Below are 23296 nucleotides of genomic sequence, written 5' to 3' on the forward strand. Positions count from 1 at the left end.
TATATAATTATATATAAAACATTTTTTTTTTAGTATAATAGCTTCAATCATAATAGCAAATCAAGATGCTGATCAAGCTTGTCAGATAATGATAAACAAATCCAAGATTAAATATGTGTCATAATCGTTTGTAGCTAATTCATTTTCAAGTAATGAGTCTATAAAGGTTATATTCATTTCTAATATAATGATAGATCTGTACATTTTATACAGATTCGTTACCTGATAAAATTTTTATCACTCACCGACCGATGTCCCAATCTCTCAGTAGTACAGAGCCGTGCAAAGTCTCCATTATATTTTTTACTGCATCTTCACTAACTGACTAATGGCTTGATCGCAGCCGGTGACTGCGCGTACCAATAAAAGAAAGACCGATTGATGCGCAGCAGTGGAGTTATCAGCTATGTGCATTACATGATTCTGTAACCTACAAATACAAGATACAAGTTAAAAATAGCGTTAAAAATAATCAATAATTAAAAAAATTAATTTTTATACACATTGAATTTTTCAATAGTTTTTCAATTATATATTCCATTAAAATAATTATACATTTTCTCAAAATTGTCTTTATGAGAATGAATTTCCGTAATGTTTTGGATTAATTCTTTTTTTTAATTATTGAAATAAATAAAACAATCTAATGGGAAGAAATGACTAATTTTTTATGTAAGTAAGCAATAAGCTTGCTTACCGTAAAATTGATCTCTTGCTTTTCTTGAGCCTCCTCTTCCTCTTCCTCCTCCTCACAAAATTGTCAAGCCTGCTTTTCATTTCTCTTCTCTTCCCATTGTTTGTAACAGCATCTATAAGTCGAAAGAAATAGTTTATTAAAATTAAGTGCAGTTGCAAATATCATTTATCCTTGTTTGATATTTGATAAACAAGGATGAACTAATGTTTACATCATGTGAGCGTAAAAGCGGAACGCATCCTAAATATTATGCAACCATATCGTATTTTGTTCGTACAGTCGATATTAATTAGACGTGTGCATAATTCACTATAGCAGAAGAATAAGAACGCAGGAAATTTTAGTATCATGTTCGATACTCGCGATACTTCATAAATAAAATTTAGACATTGAAATGCATCTAAGATGAAAGATTTCTGCAGTTGTCTTTATACGCGACATGCTATTCGCACGAGTATTATGAAATGCATGCTCAAACGAATTATCCGTATACTAGTGCCGAAACTATATTACACAAAAAATTATTAGATATTTTAATAATTAGATATAAAATTAATATAAATTTTATTTACCAATTTAATAAATCGCAACAGCACTCATTTTGAGCCAACCATCTCGTATTCGTCGCGTTCTGCAAATAAAACATAAAATTAATATATCGAAGTGATTTCATCTCTCGCGTTATTAATTTTATACGTCAAGAGCGACACGGTGGCAACGTGCGTCTTTTTCTTAATTAATATTGAATCTATAATTGCGCGAACTAAGTGTTGCAATAAATTATAAATATAGATTTAATATAAGTTTCAATTATCACTTGATCGATGCCAATCTCATCTCTTAATTATATCTGCGTTTCATTTACAAATCGAAATGTGTAAATAAATCGTAGTTGTTAGATTAAGAAAGCGAGACAGTTTTGTTTATGCGCGGTTAACTTCGCGTGCCAAAGGCGACGCGACGACGCGGCGTTGTGACGTTGCACTTCTCGCTCTTGGCGCTCTTGGTGTTCATAAATTTTCCATATTTCAAAATATATCTGATGCTCGAAATATAGAAATATCAATCATAAAGGGCAATCGTATATTATAATATACGCTCTTCTTTTATAATTATTATTTCCGTATTGCGGATTGATATTCGGAAATCTCATTGTCAATTATTTAAGCAATATACTTTCGGCGAACAAGTTTTACGAAATACGCGTTCGAACGGATTAATATGCGATTACCGAACCTCACGCGATAGTTAAATATCGCGTATGAAAATATATATTCAAATTATATAGATTTTAATTACCATTTGATCGAACATTTCTACTTGTCTGAGAGGCAGTCCATTTTGCCGCATTTCGCGAATGTCTTCTTCGCGCGAGAATGGCCCCGACTCTACACAGAATCGACACGGCCAGAATTGAAAATGCCGTTGTATGCGGTAACAAAAATCAACATGCAGAATACGAAAGTCTAAAAAAGTAACAAACTCAAATGCGCGTTCGAAGCCGGTTACACTTTCCAAAGATAATGACGCAATAACGTCTGATCACGTCGGTAGACTCACCGAGACTGCGAACAAAATGCGATCGAAATGGGGGAGCGGCGTTTGTTTTCCATGTGCGGTTAACTTCACGCGTAAAAAGTGACGCGAGACGCGACGACACATGACACCACACATTCAACCGAATGATCAGTGTCTAGTATTATACTAGACCCTGATATAATATGCGATATTTACACTGTTACGAGAAGTAAAGACAAAATTACTGATTACCGTAGTAAAAAAATCCAACGATGACCGATTCTTTCGTGCCGCTTCTCGTCGTATATTCTGAGAGATTCCGTCTTCATTTTTCAGCAGAGTATTAGAATATGGAGAAAGTCACAATCGATTCGAAGACAGGGCTGCGAATAAGAGCGAACTGTTTCAACGTTAAAATGGCAGGGTGTACTTCCGTCCGCTGCTCGAGTCACAAAACCGTACGGGCGCGAATTACGCGGTATTTATACAAGCCGTCAACCGGCGAACCCCACCACTCGCATGCCAGCCAATGAGCGCGATGTCTCATCGCTGCGAATGCTGATTGGTCCGCGCTAGCTTTCCGAATATGGTATATAAGTGATACGCGCAAAGAATTTTAGTTTTTTTCGGAATTTGAAGCCGTACGTTTTATAAGGGTGGAGAATCCTATACCCATTCGGCGAGTGCTTTTACGATGTTAGTATGTATTTAGTACAGTTAACGTTATGTATACTGCAGAATTTCAAACATAAGAGTGTTTTAAATACTGACTAGAAGTTATTTTTTTCCAAAAATTAAAACCAATTAAAATAAATAAATAAAACTCATTGGAAAGTGGACTTAACGAAATTATATCGACGGCGGAGAGAAACCTGAGAGAGGATATATTGTTGTGTAGTTAATATCCACTTCTTCAGAGGACGGTAGTGCGCGGCAGCATTTTGTAGTTACAGATTTTGAGCCATCAGTTTCTCTCAGGTTTCTCTGTGATGGTACGAACTCGTATTCTTGCATGGCATAATATATATGGATTATAATTTTAATGATACTTATCCGCGCAGCGTTTACTCAGCGAGCAGACTAGCTACTTTACCGGCTCAAACGTGTTCAATCGATCCTTTGGAATCTTTATATCTTATGTGTGATTCTCATCAGTTTAGATGACAATTGGCGGGAATTCTCCACATTTCTGTTCTGGTTCTCTACGTATAGGTTAAGTTTTCTTTCGAAGGCCCGTTATATCTATTTAACGAATATTTAAATAATAATATAAAAATATTTAATATCTAATCTGTGCTCTAGTGAGAAATTAAAATAAAGGCTTAACTGGCAATGGCTGGAACATTATGCGAACGGTATATTTTTATTTCAATAGAAAAATATATTTATTCCTGTAATAAGTATATAATATAGGAATAGATATATTTAGATGTATGTATTCATAATTCGATTATTATTGGTTTTCTCAATATAGAGACAGTTCTAAAAAAATGACGTATATTGATTGGGACGAATATTTTATGGCCATTGCATTCCTTTCTGCTAAACGGAGCAAAGATCCTTGCACCCAGGTTGGTGCATGTATCGTTAATAATGACAAGAGAATTGTCGGTATCGGGTATAATGGGATGCCCACAGGATGTAGTGATGACGAGTTCCCTTGGAAAAGGGGTCCCCACACTAGTTTAGAATCGAAATATCTTTATGGTACAATACATATATAACAATTTTTTTACAAATGTATGAAACAGTGAATTCCCATAGACAACACAAAGTCTAAAATCAGGACATATGACATTTTTTAGACGATTCTCGCAAATGTTTTTAAAATATTTCTAAGACCCTCTTATATTCCAATTTTAAACTTTATTTTGTCTAGGATTATTTCGTTATCAAAAGCACTAATCAATCTATTGACGTTGGATTGTAGTGTGTCATGCGGAAGTTAACGCGGTTCTAAACAAAAATTCGAGCAACGTTAAAGACTGCACAATATACGTTGCTTTATTTCCATGCAACCAGTGCGCGAAAGTAATAATACAGTCCGGCATAAAAATTGTGATTTACATGTCCGACAAATACGCTCATAAAGTCGAGACAATAGCCGCAAAAAGAATGTTTGATGCTGCGGGTGTAACGTACAGGTGCTTATTCTTTGAAATTGCTGTATCAATTTATTATTACGATAGCAAAGATCTTACGGCATATTTTTTTTAATTTCGTTTTAGGCAGTACATCCCAAAGAATAAAAAAATAGAAATTAATTTTAGCGATATTAACTGGACTGAGATGAATCAATTACCACAAACTCCGACCAAACAAGAAGATTAAGAAATGAGAATCAATATCATTATGTTGATTACTATTGTATCTTACATGAATAAATTTAATTTGATAATGGATGTGTGTATGCATCTTATTTATTATTTTCTTTTATAGAATAAGACATCTTAAAAGATTATTAAGTATATACAAAAATATCTAGTTAGCAGAAAATAATTAAAAAGTTAATAAAAATTGAGAGGTATTTTGTTTCTATCATTGTGGTAGCAATAAAAAAATTGTTGTCTCTTTTCATGTGTTTCTATTCATTTATTTATTTTTTCACTTGACATCTCATAGAATGAATCCTTTTCAAATAATATTAACCATCAGATAGCACGTGAAAATACAACTTATGATTGTATTGCTGGATATTGATTTTGGTTTTTTTGTTTTTTGGAAGTTCAGAGTGACACTAATATTTACATATAAAAGTATTAATTAAGAGTAGGTACAAATGCAGGCAAAGCAAACCTGCCTCTTTCCTCAATCTTCATGTGACAATCCCGTTTTCTAAATTGATTAACCAAGTGATGTGAAAAAAATAAATAAAACAATGTACAGAAAGCAAAACAATTGCAGTAAGACTAAGGTAGATTTAAGTATATGACACAACTCTCTGTTTATGTGTGTTATCAGCTGTACAAATGTAAACAGTGACACAATGTTCTTATGGCATAATAGAAATATGTAACAATGTTTATTTTCTCTTCGAATTAAGCGGAGTAAAGGTAGACCAGTTTTACATGATATAATGTTTCTATGATGATGCAATATAATGATAAAAGGATTAAACAATAAAGACGTTTGATACATATATATATGTATATGCGCGTGTGTTAATACGTGTTTTATGTACATACTATACATATTCAAATTCGTTCAATTAAAATGTTATTTCACTTATTTCCTCAGTTATGAATATGTGAGGATCATTAGAGACAATGAGCATGATTATACATTGCGGAATTTGAATTCATCACATAGAAGTTATTTTATATATTGTAGAAAATTGAGGTTATAGCATAGAATACTATGTTATAATCATATATTAATATAGTATAAATCAATAAGATTCAGAATGTCGTTTATCGAAATAAAATATTGGCATTACGATTCACATGAATACTCTTTCACTTTTGTTATATGTTTGATACACGTTAGAGTGAACAAGTGAATTATTACAACTATTCACATTAATCGTTACAATAAGTATCATCTTTAAAATAAATTGTTGATAGAAATCTGAAAATTTGTAGAATATTTGTAATTACTGTGAAGTAATACAAAAATTTGATTATATCATAGTAATGTTCAAATCATATCTGTACACAAAATTATTTAATTACATAAGATATTTCTTTAGAATAGAATTATATTAATTCTGTGTGATGAATTCTAATTATATTCAGAAATGGAAGAAGATATGGTTTAGAGAAAAACCCAAGCTAGCTTGTCGTGCAATATCGTATTGGGGATTGAAAGGCGAATCTAGATTCAGTTCTCGATAAATTTGAATGCAACTCGCAATTAGCATTATTTATTTTCTATCTTTTTGATGTCTGTCTATATATGCGCGTGATAAAAATTTTTACATCGAGGTAATAACCTCCGATAAAGATTGGAGCAATTAATATGTGAACTTTTTCATGAACACATGAAAATTACGTACAGAGTTCATTCGTACTTTTATAGAAAAGATATTCAAATGAAAAGTAAAAAATTCAACAATATTACATTCTTCTGTAGGTCGTGAAGTCGAATAATTGCTTTTAATAAATTAAATATAGAAATATACACAATAATGTAATAGTTCATATTGTTTTAGGAGTCAACCTAAATATTTACCGGTTTCTTCTCTATCAGCTCTAGAGTAATTTCATCGCAATCAAACAAAAGCGATTATATTTAAATTTTTTCTTAATCTCACAATTCTATAATTTCGAGAAAGTATTTCCATACATTTACGGAAGGAATAATAAAAAAAAAATAATTTGAGGACAACCGATCTTACTTTGTTAAATTATTCCATCGATTCACCACTCGTCATTTTGTGATAATATATTTTACGCGGATAATTGGGGAGGTAAATATATATTATAACTAATACAATCAAAAACGTAGATATCTACTATATGTTTATGATTATTGTTATGACGTGTTTGAATAGGTGATAAACATTCAATATTGATCGGCGAACTCATTTGTCGCTCATTCAAAAGAAAGTCGTAAGACATTATACACTTATTGATATAGTACCTGAAATATGTACAAATATTATTTAATAGCTCGATAGTATCTATGTCATTTCGTGTCGAAAAAAATTTTTTACGGGAAAACTGAAAACTTATAAATATGCAGCGTTATTTTCGGAATTCAAACGAGGTAATTATAACATCCTTTGACTTGTACCGGTAGGCTTTTAAAAACCTTGTATTTATTAAAATTTCCGCAATCCGTCGATGTACATACGTACGATGATATTTGCTATTAACACACTAACGGCCTTTCGATTTATGATATACTTTGGTAGTTTGCGTATACAAAACGCAGTTTATCGTTCCTATAGTAACTTTCACAGAGACTTTCGCAAACGGACACTACTTCCTTATTGACTTCTCGATGGAATATCAGGGCTCCAATCCAAACGTAGATCATTACCCTGGGCAAAAAACGTAGAAATAAAGTATGTCTAGAAAGAAAAACATTAGAATCATTTTGTTCATTGAAATCAACAGTTCACGGATGAGGCGAACCAGAAGTTAGTACACGATGTGGGAACGGAGTCCATCCAAAATGCGACGACGGACATGCACGGTACAGTACTTGGTGCTTCGATGATCATCTAGCGTTTTGCAGCCTCTACATAGTAGAGTATTATGTAGGCATCGCTGGAAATTATACACCTTAAGTCGAGTAGAAATATTCGCTTTAGAGCGCGCGTATGTATACAAGTCTTGTCTTTTTGTACCAATGTGTTAGTCTCGCACGTGTTATTTTACACACTGCACGTCCCGTACCACAAAACAGTCCGCACTTTCGTCGATTATTCCCCTGCCATCCCCGATCCTCATCCCACCTCTCGTATTTAGCGTCGCTGCTCACGATAAGCGGAACGTGTCAAATTAATCGATCTCGATTGTTAACTAATATTTAGCTAAGTCATCCTCTCTTTTTTCTCATTATTTTCCTTCCTGTAAAATTCCTGGACCACGTTCCAGAATCTATAGGCGGTCCGCACCTCGTTGCATTATTACAATTTATTAGGATTGTTTTATCCAGCATTGTCTCAGCACTGTTCGCACTACGTGAAATATCTCGAAGAACAGTTCGAATGTAACACATGCTTTATTCGATTAATTATCTTGCCAATTTCATTTCGTTTCTTTACCACGGCACCAAAAACGTGATTTTTAACGTCCTCTAGCGCAAATCAGAAGAACGCTTCCGTACCCCGGCTCTCCATGGACTTGTCTAATTACGATAATAGATTCAGTGACGCTGCAATAGCGCGTACCTGGATCAGTTTTTGATTGAATTCTCTTTCTCTTGATGATTGTTGGTTTTCGGCTCGGGCGGCCGAAACGCGGTAGCGAATGGGAATCGCACGTGGCATTTCGTCATGTAATCGGCTATCGTATCGTCACAGTGTCCGAAGTCGCCATTGCGCAATGCATCAAGCACCTTCGTGCAGTTCGGTAGCGTCACGCCTTCGAGTTCCTCGATGCTTGTCACAAGGGATAGCGCCTTCGTCTGCGCGGACGAGTCCAGGACGTATAACATCCTTGCGCCTTGTAGCAGATGCGGCAATGAATTCCTGTTCTTCTTCAAGTACTCGGCATTTAGTTGAGCTGCCTTCGTACTGGAAAAGATTCCAGCGGTCTGACGCTTCACTACCTCGCCTACTGCTCCTTCCAACGGTGACTTACCGGTGTGTAACAGAAAACGCACCAAACACGTATGTAGATCTGGATTATTTATGTCCAACCTATGAGCGCGTTTTATCGAGCGTAGCATGAGAAGAGTACGACCTGTAAGAGAAACGGATATTTATTATCTCGCGCCAACTTATTGTTAGTCAGTCTCATAAAATAATGTTTATCAATTGCAACTTGATTTATGTGTGTGCGCTATTAAATATATTTCTAGTACCTTTTCGAATATATATCTCGAAAGCCATGAGATGCGTCTCTATCCGATTCGACGCCAATTCCTGCAAGGGCTGTAAAAACTTTATCGCTTGTTCCAGTGGATCTTCAACCTAAAAAAATACATTTAATTACTGTTAAAGAAATTATGCGAGATATTTAAAAGGTCGAGACCCCAGAATGTCTCGAAAGATATAAATTTAATAAAAAAAATGTTTCAATAGAAGTTGTAAGATTTAAAAAGATCTGTTTACTGATTTTATCAGTTTTACTTTGTATCACGTTACCAAGATCAGAGCAAGAATTTTTTTTATTTTGTGACTGATATACTCTTTTATCTCTTTTATATTTAGCATAAAAAATATCTCAACGTCAACGCTTTAAATGTGTGATAAGGCAAAATAATTTCAAAGACAACATTCTTCTATCATCTCACTGTTTAAACTAACCCTTTCCAGTTTTTCCGGAATTAATTCGTCTAGTGTGGGCTGTTCAAGATCAGAGTCATTCTGCTGCCGAGATTTGTTATGTTGCTCTCTTTTCTCTTGAGCCTGGGCGGCTTGCTGTCGTTCGAGTTCGGCCTTTCTACGCTGTTTCCTCTGTTTGTTTCTTAGTTTCTTCAATTCGGATGGCGCCAAGTTTTCTGTAACATACAACAAAAATAAGAACTTTTAATCTTTAACGCATATAAAGATAATCAATATACATGTATATAATCTTGCGAATCGAAGAGTTCGAAAAAAGCACGCAGAAAAGTCATTTTACGCGTTCAGCAAATATGATGTAAAATGAATCTTGTTTGCAGTCGTATTTGTTATTATTTTAATTTAAACAAAAATGGTTTACAGTAACAATGATTAAACTTCGCGATTCGACAATTACTCAATAGTATCGCATATAAATGCGGCAAGCTGCTGCGTTTTGAATTTTTTTCATTGTTACGCAAGTTTCCCCCTGCCCCCCCCCCCGCGTTTTTTTAAAGCTATTGAGACCAGTTTCGACATAATTTCCGCCGCGACTTCCACAAATATCACCATAATCTTTTCGCAGCTCTTACTGACGTACTTGCCAAGGTTGCACGGTACTCTCTGACACGATGGATAAAACATACAGTCCGGCCGGTTTCGCAGTAATTTTTCCCACTTTTTCTCGCCTTCGTTCGTGGCTAGACCTACTGACAGTTGTTTAGTAGGTCTGGCATGCGTACACGTGCCTCGCGTGCTCGTTAGTCACGTGCACGCCCGGCGGGTATCGTGGGATAAGTAACGGTGGCAGAAGTAGAAAGGAGCCCTGCCACGTGAATGCTCGTCAAAAACCGTAAGTATCTAGAGCGTTCTGCGAAAACGGCAGATTAACTGTGGACAATCGCAAGAAATCATTCGCGCGTCTTGTCAGTAATCGTAAGTAGACGGCAACGTAATGACAGAATACACTAAGAAAAGTCCGAGATACGACGCAGCGTCCGACCTGAATCTTTATTAATTTATTCGCTAAATCCTCTTACACTTGGGGCATTTTTACTCCACAGCGGAGAAAAAAATTGTTGTAAAATATTGTTTTGTATGGATATTATTTAGTATATTTTTTCTTCTTTTTAATAACTATTCTTTACGAACCTTTAAGCATGCAATTCCATCGAAAACTCGCAATACAAAATCATTGTATGAATTAAAATTTTTATTCTTTAGAAACACCGTAATAAGCTTATTATATAGTTTCTAAACAAAACCCAGCAAGCACTTAACGTACGTATATATTGTACTTCTTTTAATATTCGTTTAATTTCTATTTTTTTTTTTCAGAAAATTATGATTAAATCCATATGCATAATATTATCAAATGCCAATAAATAAAAAAACGATCAATAATATACAATATGTTGTTAATAATAGCCATTTTAATTCAGGGTATAAAAATGCCTCAAATAATCGTTCACATAAAAAGAAAAAATCATCCTTCCAAGCTTAATTAAACCCTTTTCCGCGTAATAAGTACGTTAAAATAAATCTCTTGAAAATTATTCTACATTTTCTATAATTCTACATTTCTCAAAAGACTGTCTTAGTGAAATCCTTTCGCGTGCAATAAATATGATAAGAATGACTAATGTACCTCATTAAAAATTGTAATGTGGTTTGATTCACATAAAACATTCTCTTATTATTAAAAAAATATTTATGAATATTCACATATATTTTTAATATCACAGAATAATATAATTTTCAGAATTTTTTAATATAAGTTAATATTAGATTGGTAATCTACAAAATAGAAAAGTTACACTTAGGTAATAAATGCATTTTTCGATGTATATCCTAATATTTTTATCGATCAAATGCCTTGAAAGATCAGTTGATTAATGAATTTTCGCTACGCAAAAAAGTGGGACATGAAGTTTCGATTGTTGCGCTAATCCCCGAGATTAGCCTACTCAGTGGGCATCCACTCTTTAATTACCGCCGTATTAATTCGGCATTATAGTGCGAAAATCACGAGCGCTTTCCAATTATGTAAGAACCAGTCAATGCGTTATTAAAACGCGGTAGACCGTTGTGTCCGTTGCTATGCTCCGTAAATTCGCAAGTCGTGTAGGCGTTACCGCAGAGAGGATTCACTCAATTCCTTGAAAAACGATTCCACTGTATTTCTTATATAAGAACTATTTTACGTGTTATTTTGGCGTACCGAATGCATACGTTGCAGTCTACGATTTCAAATTATCGATGCATGTCGTCTGCGATATCATTCGTATAATTAACACGCTCATTTGCTACAACAACATAACTTAAAAAATAAACATTTCCAGGAAATTAATTTCAATCATTAAATCAATTCAATATTTCATTCATTAAAATGTTAATTTGGAAATGTAATTTTTGTATAATAATTGATTGTAGAGGAATAAAGATAACTTTTTTTTTATAAATATTTTTCTTCCCTTTTTTCTGTAATTAAAAATGATAATTTTTGAATTATGTCGTTATTGTAGTAAATGAGCGATATAAGCAGAAATTATTTTACTTTTTTTTTATATCAACCATATTCTCTTGTGTCATTTCAATATTATTATTGCAGTGTAATTTTCTGGCAAATATGGTAAAGTTATCAAAGGATCACGTTCAAACGTGACTCATTATAATTGGTACCAATCCAAGAGGTTCTAGTTATAATGCTGGGCGACTGCGGAAACTTTCACTATTAATTGGGCATCGGTATGCAAGGATTAGTGACGAGGATTTTTCATCCTTGATAAAGTAAAGGAGGACCTTGAGCGCGCTCAGGAATGTAGAGCAACAGGCGGCACCAACGTGCAAGCCTATGTAAATTGCATCCCTCTACGCACACGTAATTACGTGCGTTAATCTGTATCAAATTTGCAACAATGTTATGTGAATTTAAAAATAATTTTCAACAACACCAAAAAACTAATTATTCTTGTGGATCGATCAGGCCCCCGCGAATCATCGTAATTTTCCTTCTATGAAACACAATGGTCTCGTGCTCTCGGAGGATCATGGTATTCGTATGCAAATTACTTTGTCGTTTCTCCGATGTTACTCATTCGGTAACTTACGCGTAGCGAATTTCGCGGTAATTTCAGTCACGTTAGAAAGCGCGATGCAGGGCGATGCACTTGGAAATCAGTGGCCGAACATGCCTCTGATTTATGCGCGACATAATAACGCGTCTTCGTTCGGACGGCGCGTTCCGCGAAATTAAATCGGTTCCTTGGTCGCCTTCGAACAACGCGCGACCGCGCCTTAACGCGCACTGTTATGTCCCACGAGTGATGTGTTCCCACGCGATTATTGGAACAATTCACGTGAACAATATATACGCGTCAGGCCCACGTGAACACGTGACAAGTCTAAAAAAAAGTTTCTCATTTTGTCCAGGTCGCAATTTTCTATACGCAAAAATTATTAAACTTATAATCAAAAGACACAAGAATCTTTCAAAAGTAGAGAATCTTTGAAAAAATCGTATTTTAAGCTTTAAACCCTTTTCTAAATTTAAATTTCGTTCTAACAAAGTTACAGCTACTTGAATTTTGAGATTCTTAGCGTTATTTTTGTTCCAGCCCAATGGATTAAATTTAATCTCGATTCCATTTACTCTTCAATTTTTCTAATTCTTAAAACTAGAAAAAGATAAAGAGTTAGTTGAACCGAAATAAAATTTAAACATCGATGGAAACGGCATTAATTGAAATTCCAATAAATTCAATTTGTATAAAAATACAATCGGACACTTATAGTTAAATTTATTGAACATTCTCGTCAAGATAATTAGAATTTTGATTGGTATGAACAGAATGCATTTTATATCTCTTGTTGATACAACCAGAATAGTTTTCTCACGATCAGTGTAACATCCTCTTAAATAACAGGTTTAAAAAAAATAATAAAACACAGCTCTAATTTATTATCAAATCGAAATAATCCTTACTTTGATGAAAACGCCGGAAATATTTAACTTATTTATATGTAATAACGCGTTACAAACATCGATGATTTTCCTACGACACCCACAGAGTGATTTATGTAATCCATTGCAACCTTCCCAATGCGTTGCAACTTAGCCCATATCCCGTCGTGCCGTGATGAATGGATCGTGCTGAATTCATATCTATCTGGGATATATTCGCGCGGCATGCGAATTATACATTTTTCATCATCTATGCATCGAATAGCTCTGATCCGCCTTGGAGGCCGCGTGCAAAAATACCGCCTATTTTTTCTGTTTACAGCGATCCATGATCCACGCAGTTATTATCATCTCGCGTGTGGGCGAGATGAATCGCTGGCATGTTTTAACAGAAGCGTGATTTCTGAGCCGAGGTCGCGTTCGACACGAGAGATGCACGACTTCGTGTGCAACAAGTTCGGTCGGATTTACCGCGTGAAATAATCGCGATTATGCAAGGGTTGCAGAAATTACGGGGGCGGCGAGGACGGCACGCGAAAGGAAAGGATGCCACGCTTCAAACGCCCCGTCATTAGAACGCAAAGTCAAAGAAAAGGCACGCGAGTGACGTCTGTCACTGTCCTCTTGATTGAGCACGCAGGAAACTCGGAGATTTTAATTTCGCAAAGTAAGTTCTTCCTCGCGCCTCTCTTGCGAAGAAGGCCTTCCTTTCGCGACGTGTCTTAGGCGTCATTGAATTAGAATGATTCACTTAAAACGCGGCAATGATTCTGCGACAAACGCAATGAAAAGAAACGCAACGAAGAAATTACGCTAACATAATTGCTACTCTTGTTAATCCTATCTTGTTGTATTATGCTAAAATATTATCTTGTATTATGCGAAAAAATTAACAGTTGCAAGTATATAATCTATTAATGAACAATTATAGGATTGTACGATACAAAGGACTATACAAAAAATAATATACACATATAATGAGATACGCAATATTGATGAAATAATCGAAATCAATTCAATTTTTGTCAGGTTTTTATATTAATTCTCGATACTTATGAATTAATTGTGAATTAAAGCTTCTCACTGTAATGATCTTGAATTGTGACGTCAAAAGGGATCAAAATACATTTAAAAAATTCTTACAAGTATATACAAATGTGAGTATTTTAATAAAACAACACTTACAATTATAGATAGAATAGAACATTTATAAGATATATTAAAAACTCCTTGTATTCCACTAATCAATGAATAACTGTATATTTGAAATTAAATTATATCTAAGAGACTAGAAAACAGAACAAGCTACATGATAGCTGTCGATTTGAAATAAATATGATTTTATTCTATTCCAAAATAAAAGGAAAAATTTTGATATTTTTTACAAGTGTATTCTATCAAGTACAAGTACTGTTTTATTGAAAAATACTAACTCAATTTAATGTATTTTGTAAGAATTTTATTGTTTTTTTGCTTTCGACGTCATCAATCTGAAGAACTACGATAAATAGCCAGGTGCCTCAATTGTGAATTAATTGTGGATCGCTGTAAGAAAAAATTCAAGTACATTTCGTGTTCTTGGTCGATGCGGTTTTTTTTTTTTTTTTGAGGAAATCAGCGGCTAGAAATTCAAGGAGTGCATTCAAGAAACCGTTTTCACGACATCGCAACATAAATTGCGATTATTAGCGCAGTGATTTAATCCAGTTCCGCGTCTACACTTCCCGCACGGCGTACACATCGCGGCATAGATCGCCCGCAAAAAATCTATCCTTTAATTGCGGATAGATTACATTCTTCCGATACCGACATAATAAACGCGCGTAACGGGGAGTATAATCAACGGTCGATTAATTACGCCGGCTACTGCAAATGTTACGCAGCTGTTACCTTGCCGAGCGCAATCAGTTCCGTTAAATGAGTAGAATACGATAATTGGTGAAGCACAATTTCTTTCACACCATATGACATAGAGCATAATCAACCTACTTACGGGATATACGAATATTTCATACTGGATAATGTCAGAATAACCGACGATGATGCCAGCAACGGCCGCATATAATCGCAAGAAAAGGAGTCATTAGCGTAATCGCCGTTTCAACCCCGTATCTTGCCCTGACGAATAGTCGACCTCCGCAAATACAAACTCTCCGTTACAACGGTTTGCTTTTATAACACAGAGAAGTGTTTATATTAGATCAGCAGAAAAGTAGTACGCTTGCTCGATGAGACGCTTTGATTCTCCCGATAATCACCGGTCGTGAACTCGTTAACGCTTCCTTACGTCATCCTAATGAGTAAGAAAGGATGATGCGCACGTCAATGTCGTTACAATTCAGTCAAAGCCAGTATATGAATACGAGAACACTACTTTACACTAAAAAGTCCAATATCGAAGTCAACGACTATTACCGCTACATGTTTATAATATCAATTGCGCAATAACGAAAGAGTACTATTTTGCACCTCGAGAGACAAACTTGTTTGTTTTCTGCTAAATTCTCGAGAAGTTCCCAGACAATATTGAATGTCCAAAAAAGGGACACAAGACATCTTGAGAACATCTTTATGACATGATTCCTCAAAGCAGAAATATCAAGAAGCAGAGTTACTCTCTTCTTCGCAAAATTATTCTCCTATTCTGTAAATTCTGTAGAAAATGTTCATTTATATTTCAGACAGTTGAAATATCTTGATCCGATCATTCCGCTTCTCGACGCGTTTAAAGATTCTTTGCGAAACGCTAACAATTCGCGCGGGAACGAAGTGGAAAGTAATAGCGATATCTCTGATTTGTAATAAAAGAAACTCGCGCGGGAGAAATTGCACCATAAATTATAACGCTGCGAGGTATCACGTCAAGCCCGTTATATTCAAGGGTGCTGCAATTAAATTATTCTCAAGACGGATGCAGCGTTAATTGACAAAGGCGCGGTGCTGGGAACAATTTCTTTACACACGCCTACATAACGCACAGGAAGCATCGGGAGGTGCACCTACGTTTCTATTGCCGTTCATTTGCCGCGGTTGCATCCGATTATTTTCAGGCCGGTCCAAAACGTGACTCATTAGTCACACGATCGTTTTTAATTTTGGGGTCTAAGGATCCATTTCGCGAGCCAAGCGATCGAAAATAGATTTCAGACGAATTTCGTTTGACTCGTACGGAAATCTATTTCTCTTCATGTGACAAAGTGATATATAATGTTTATATACATAGACATACATATTTCCTGCGCCACTTGCGCTTAATAGATGGAGATCATTGTCGCAATATCCTGTGCTGAGATCAGTGATTCGTAGAACAGATCTAGATTATGGTCAGTTATTGATACGTAAAAATATAGTCGATCGACAGGCAACACTTCGTCTTTGGGAACATGAATAAGTACAAAAAAATCTTTTATTATTTGGATCGCTGATTTCGCGAATTTAAAAACAGCAACTAAATAGGTACGTCAATTTATTAATAAATTGAGATGATTTATAAAGTATACATATTTATTTATAACACTGTCGCAAGTCTGTTTCCACGAAAGCGATCTGTTTAAATAAGAGTCAGTGACTCATTCATGGTTACGTTTTCTCTCTAGATGATCTTACTTCATATATGCAAATTCTCAGTAAACACATAGTTTCCATTTCCAAAATATTTTAAGTGTTATTTTTATTTTAAGATAACGTATTTGTTCTAATCTAAAAAGATTTTTTTAAATACGTAAAATATTTAATATGAGAATTACATTCAGTCAAAAAAATCGCATTAAAATACGCATATTAATGATATAAATAAAAGAGTAATATACAAGGTAGATGACATTCCAGATTGTCATATTTATGCACGTATTAACATTCACATTCGTTTACATACGTGCAATTTTCAAAACAAAGCTGAAACGCTCGCGATAATAATTATCCTGTTTTTGTATGATTTAAATAATTAAGATAGTCCTTTTGAAATATTTTTTGAAGGCATCAATATATGTGGATATGTATCAGACCATAAATCCAAAAAAACTCGATTATTCTAACGAACCATATGGGAAAGTGGAAATGGGAAATCGAGCGAAAAATCAATAGCTGAGCAAGAAACGATTTAGAAAACCGTGTTATTTATTCACCTGGAAAATTGATGCTATATTTCCAGCTGTATAAATCACGTACATTTTATTTCTTATACTGCGCACTATCTCTCTCTCTCTCTCTCTCTCTCTCTCTCTCTCTCCTATTACACGTATAGAAAGTATAAAAAATTCAATTCTATGAACACCGGAACCCATTAGACACCATTGCGTCACATGAATCCGGCGCGAGCCGGAAAAATTGCTTAATTGCCATATATAACCTCTGCCAAACATAGGCATATTAATATAACATTTCGTCAAATAGGATAGTCCTTATTGCGCATTTTCCACGCGTCTACGTATCATATACCTACCCGGCCGAAGCCTGAAATTGTTCCTTTCGTGCTGAAAGTCGTCCGGGGAGAGCCGGGTGAAACGAGAGTGGTTCAAATCGCTCGTTTTGCGCCTGATTCCGGCGATAGCATCAACCGAGATATATCGACGCCCGAAGTCTCTCGCCCACGTTTCCTGCCGAAGCGTGTATGTGGCGTGGTTGCACCAGCGGTCTTGTGCGGTGAAGGGTGCACGCGAATGTTCTACGGGGCAAGTGGGCTAGGCGTGGCTCGCGGAGAAATAAGAAAGGGACCGGTGTGCCCGCCACACTTCGCCTGGTGTGTGCTCGTTACACTCGTCTCTGTGTCTATCGGTGTCTATCGACGTCTGCATGGAAAGGCCCCTTACACGAACGACGGGGGAGGGGGAGGGGGAGGGGGCATACGGGTGAACCAGCACCGGAATGCTGACTTCCCATGGTGAGAAGTTCGCGAGGCAAGGCTCGCCAAACGCAAAGTATTCGTGTATTTTCTTTCTTTCTTTCTTTCGTTTTTCTTTCCCTCACCAATTGCAGCCTCAAAGACGCCGCGAACGAGGCCGGATTCCCGTAAAGTAGCGACGGTCCGAACAGAACGGACCGCCTCTTTAAAATTCAGCCGTTGCTGAATTTTAATCGTCCTAGAGAGACATTGTGTATTCATCACATGTTGCTTTATCCTAAGCCCGTGTCACAGTATACGCGTTGACTGAGGATTGCGAATTAGAGATTAGAATTCAACCTCAAGATAGTTTTGCTTTTAATCCGTTTCGTTCTGATTGGTTGAATTGTATAATCTTCAATTCGCAATCCTTAATCTCCGATACGAAGTGCGATACGGACTTCAGGGCTTTAGACTTCATAGATCTAGGAATAATCAGTCTTGGACACACGCGTGTCCGAAACCTTTGTCTCGCGTGGGAATGTCTCGGGGATTTGATCGCGTGGGGATGTCTCGGGGCGAGAGAACTGAGACATTTTACGGTGCTTGCTAAATTAAATTACTATCTTGAAGTTTATCAAAATATTTTTCAATGCAACCTATATATATTGTTCCAGACCACATAACAGTCCTATAAATATATTTCGCTACATCGCGAAAGATGAAGAGAACAACGCGTGAATCTGAGAATGTCAATCTCTATAATATAGATTCATATTATGGATACGCGACATGAATATTAAGATCTAAATACGATCACAGTGTTCAAAATGTTGCTTCAGCTCACTGTTTTCTGTTTGTTAACAAAAAACGCCAACTATTTATTACGAAATGACGTGAGATAGCCACCGACGACAAATTATCATTTTGATGATACAGAGAAAAAGAGATTTACAATCTCACTGGGAAATTCCAGAGTAATTTAGAAGAAGCTATTGTGTTGAATATGAAGAATCGTTTTCAAATTATACTTTATAATTCAATAATTATCACCTTATAAAGCAAGTAAGATGAATTTTTCAATGTAAAAGATGAAGCGCTAATAAAAAATTTAAAATATCAATCTTATTAAATCTATTTTCGACATAATCTGTGGATTCTTTGTAACGTAAAATTGTTATAAGTATGAAAGATTGTCTAGCTAAGAAATATTTAAATTAGATGCTTCGAAATTTATAAAAAGATACGTCTGTTTATTCTATGGCATATAAATTCAGCAAAACGGAGAGAACACTTTAAAAAATGAATGCCGTATTTCTCTCTCTAATTTATTTTCTGTTTTACGAGGGCAATTCTCGGCGTGCAATAATATTGTTATGATGATTAGCGTATCGAAATAAAGTCAAAAGTGGTGTTCGTTCAAAAATAAGGCGATCTAATGAAAATTTATGAGACACCCTGGCTACGACTCACCAGTCAGCGAATCTCTGCATATAATGGCGCTTGTATAGTAAACGCAACGTTTAGCGCCTCCGCAGACAACAATAACTCGTTTAACTGCCGTAACTATAGTTACTTTGCCGAGAATAAAGCAACAGCGGAACGTCGATAATAAATCAATTTTTCTCGCTATTTTTTGCGGTTTTTTTTAGATTCTGGAATTTACGTTACGTAAAAAATGTAAATTCGTCCGTAAATCCCCGAAAATTATCATAAATGTTCTAATACGTATATAAATATTAATATTTGATTTAAATATCAATCAGTAATTATATTGTAGTAATTTCTGTTAATTTAACACAATTTTTGTTAACTTATTAGAAACGTGCCATTGATTTATAGAATAAAACCAACGTTGCTTATCTTATTCGCTCTATTCATGTTACAAGATAAAATACCATGAAGAATCACGATTTCTCCGGAAAGCACGGCAAATGCGAGACATGATTCTCCCTGTAGATACATGAACGCGTAATTTTATGAGAAAAATATGAGAGCTAAACGAATAGGGCCAATTCCGCAGGAAATCATGGGGAAAGCGAACGGACGTGCCGGCGACGTATAGCGTGTTGACGACAATGACACTTTCGCTGAATACTCTTCTCCCTAAAGGTCGTTGCACGTGTAAAAATACTGGCAACGCGCTGCTGGAATCCATAACGAACAGCGGAACAGAAGCGGGTCAGTTTTAAAACGAATTTCTAATTCCGCGAGCGAAAGGGAAAATCGAATGTAGGAAAGTTACGATGCTTAACTGCGATGAGCGCCTTCAGAATTTCTGCGTGAGATTCGATTTCGAAATTTTTGCATGAAATTCTGCCTCACCTTATAGAGAAGATTTGGCTTTCGAATCGTAAGGATGTTTTTAATATTTAGAGCAAATATAGTATATAATATACTTTTTTGTTATCATAAAATGAGGTTTGGCCCAAATTTAAAAAAATGCCTACATAATACGCATGTTTAAAATCAATTCATAAGACGTCTTAACCCTTAATATCTCAAATTATGGAAATAACACCTGGCATACCTAATTTAATTGCTTCATAAAAATAAATGTATTATATTTTAAATTATGTTTATTAAATTTTTTTTAATGTCACAATTAAAGAACGTAAATGTTACCAAGCAAATGTATGTAAATATTTATTAATAAAAATATTATTAAGCATTGGAAAAGCATTGGAAAGAAGCTAGATATGCTATATCAAAAAGAAAAAACGTTTTTAAAATCGATTTAGATTATTATCTAGACATTATCAATTTGAGCTAAAGTTACCCCAATCTAAATTATTCCATTTTACTGAAAAATTTATAATTGATTATATATTTTTTTAATTAAAAGGACATGGAAAGAACTGTTTTAAAGTAACAAAAAATTTAGTTAGATTCAGATCTGAACGTAATTTTGTTAGACCGTCAAAATAATAATTATGTAAGAATCTCAAGATATGAACAATGCTGCAAAAAGTTTCGATATTCTAACAATCAACTTGAGCGGCCTACATAGTTATTTTGATAGTCCAACAAAAGTGTTTTCAGATGTGTATCTAATCAAATTTTAGATCATTCAGCAAAATCATTCTTTCCGATGAATTATATTTGTGTTTCAAAAGTATCTGCTTATCCATTTAAGGACAACATTGTTTTTAGATTTTAAATCCTATAATCTATTTTAGAAATGTCAATTGTCATACTATACATAGAACTGTGTCACAAATTTATTGGATTTGTATAAAAAAATTACAGAATGAAGAACTGACCTACTTACGTCCAGATAATATTAATAAGACTCGTCGCGCTATTTTTGATACAAGAAATGGCACGACTTACAAATTTTGAAAGATAATCGGAGTGTTTCTATTTCCGCTCGGAAACGCGACATCCGATAATAGCGCCGACTTTGTGCTATCAATTGGAGTCGGAGACGGATGCACGTGTCGCGCAGCATGTGCAACGTTTCGTTTGCGATTACAATTTACGAATAATAAGCGAAGCAGACATGCATCAGCATAGTTGGCGAGTATAGAACTTACGCGTCACGGTAAGTTGTGCCAACGGTGAATTAATTGCCGTTGTGTCATCCTTCGGTTTTCATTATAGATACAGGGAATTCTGAATTTCCTTAAGCACGCATCGTGTAAGAGATGCGATAAGATAATACATGCAATCTCATCGCAAGTATAAAATGACGTCTACAATGATTTTAAAGCGTATAAGAAATTAACCAATCATAGGCGAATGTGAAAAGAATAATCGGCTATGCCTGGTCAATTTCTAACGGCTTAAGTCTTGAAGTTTATAAATTTTACGTCTTAAAATATCATTGACTTAATATGCACGAATGCGGAATGTTATATTCTTACAACCGCAGCAAGTAGCTAGCCGTTAAGTTTTATTTGCATCACTGAAAACTATTATAGCTGAACGCAGCAAGAACATGAAATAATTTTAACTGCTAGCAAACCGTAAACTCATTATAGAAAACGATCATCCGTTTAATTGCTGCTTGTCACTGTCGTAATAACTCGGGATATGTTAGGAGTTATTCATTAAAACAATTCGACACACTCTCGGTCATTTTCATAATTTCCTCTCAAACTGTCAATAGACTTTAGAAGACTGAATCAAATATTAATTTAATGAAAACGGAATTTTAATGGATCTTTACGAATAATAATTATCGGAAACTAAGATATAATTAAAAGTTCACTTAGTCCGAATATAAATATATATAAGTATAAAATATATATAACTATAAAAATCTGCATTGAAGACTCAAATAGATACGAAGGATAAAAATTTCACATTACTGACGGAGCATTAAAAAAATCGAGAAAAAATATATTTTTATTTGTTTTTTCTTGAACAATTAGATTTTTTAATTTTGCATTCTGTAATTTATTTTAGAAACGTCAATTACCACGCTATACATAGAACTATCCAACAAATTTATTAAATTTATAAAAGTTAGTTTATTTCTATAAGAAGCTCGACAATAGACGGTTAATATATTCATTTAAAGTATAAGTTTAAATCCTCATAATATATTTAATATTGAATATAAATATTATGACTCCTCTCCATATATAATGTAATTTTTATATCAGATGAATAACTCAGATTTCACATTTATCGTTAAATAAAGGCGCTAAATAAAAGTGAAAAGGTGTTTTCATAAAATCTTTACGGATAAAAGTGAATACGAAGTGCATGTTCATTTCACAGTTTCTACGTCCCAGATAAGCACAACAAAGCGACATAAAGCGGTTAAAGGCCGTAACACGGTGCACGGTCACAAGGAGCAACCTTTTCGCCGTGATCTTGAAATTAATCAATTCAACCCATTTCCCAGCCGTGCTCGTTAAAATGCACGGTGAGAAACTGTCTTCTCACTTTCATGTAAAATCGCGGGAAAATGAAGGCGCGCACGATGATGAACAATGAGCCGTACACACCTGTGGCGAGAAACGCAGGTAATTTGAGTTGTACGGCGAATATACTTCCTCCCTCCCCAAAAGAAAAGAATAATAAATGATACCATCTTCCTCTAAATATAAAATAGAAAGTTTCATTACATATTTATTCGCGTACTGAGTAAAACATTTTTAGAAATTCAAAGATTATAACTATTTTATATAAGAATAAGAAATAAATTTGTGCTTCCTCTTTAATAGTTTGATTATATTAAAGTTTCGTTAATTTCATATAATTATAAACAGCAAACAGAACAGAAAGTAGAAAAATTGTCAAGTATTGTAGTATATAATTTCAATTGCATAATGTTTAGTTGTATAATGATTACGCATTCGCTATATTTACACGACACTATATAATCACACAGGATTGAATGAAATTGTATAT

At 34.8% G+C, this 23296-nt stretch overlaps 2 protein-coding genes and 1 long non-coding RNA gene across 4 annotated transcripts in view; 1 reads left to right on the forward strand and 2 right to left on the reverse strand.

The window, feature by feature from the left end:
• Positions 1 to 252: 252 nt before the first annotated feature.
• On the reverse strand, positions 253 to 2649 carry LOC108750585. The gene is made up of 4 exons (XR_001939442.1): positions 2468 to 2649; positions 1270 to 1328; positions 698 to 809; positions 253 to 430 (listed from the first exon to the last, which is right to left on the reverse strand). It is a non-coding gene; the product is annotated as an uncharacterized LOC108750585 (long non-coding RNA).
• A 615-nt stretch (positions 2650 to 3264) lies between these two features.
• On the forward strand, positions 3265 to 4610 carry LOC108750518 (deoxycytidylate deaminase). 2 transcript variants are annotated; one of them, XM_018490000.1, is made up of 5 exons: positions 3265 to 3427; positions 3518 to 3570; positions 3690 to 3922; positions 4146 to 4359; positions 4444 to 4610. In XM_018490000.1, exons 2-5 carry the CDS (start codon positions 3548 to 3550, stop codon positions 4544 to 4546), a joined length of 573 nt encoding a protein of 190 aa, XP_018345502.1. In that variant the 5' UTR covers positions 3265 to 3427; positions 3518 to 3547; the 3' UTR covers positions 4547 to 4610. The 2 variants fall into 2 exon arrangements, with proteins under 2 accessions (XP_018345502.1, XP_018345501.1); XM_018489999.1 differs by having other exon boundaries at positions 3265 to 3570.
• A 1321-nt stretch (positions 4611 to 5931) lies between these two features.
• LOC108750659 (N-alpha-acetyltransferase 15, NatA auxiliary subunit) overlaps positions 5932 to 23296 on the reverse strand; it is a 42527-nt gene continuing 25162 nt past the window's right edge. Inside the window, exons 9-11 of the mRNA XM_018490295.1 lie at positions 9135 to 9328; positions 8690 to 8798; positions 5932 to 8568 (exon numbers count right to left, since the gene is read on the reverse strand). Coding sequence (XP_018345797.1) covers positions 8060 to 8568; positions 8690 to 8798; positions 9135 to 9328 — 812 coding nt within the window. The 3' untranslated portion in view covers positions 5932 to 8059. The remainder of the gene's footprint in view (positions 8569 to 8689; positions 8799 to 9134; positions 9329 to 23296) is intronic.

The sequence above is a fragment of the Trachymyrmex septentrionalis genome, unplaced genomic scaffold (assembly GCF_001594115.1).
Source record: "Trachymyrmex septentrionalis isolate Tsep2-gDNA-1 unplaced genomic scaffold, Tsep1.0 scaffold37, whole genome shotgun sequence".
In the NCBI taxonomy this organism is placed as follows: Eukaryota; Metazoa; Arthropoda; class Insecta; order Hymenoptera; family Formicidae; genus Trachymyrmex; species Trachymyrmex septentrionalis.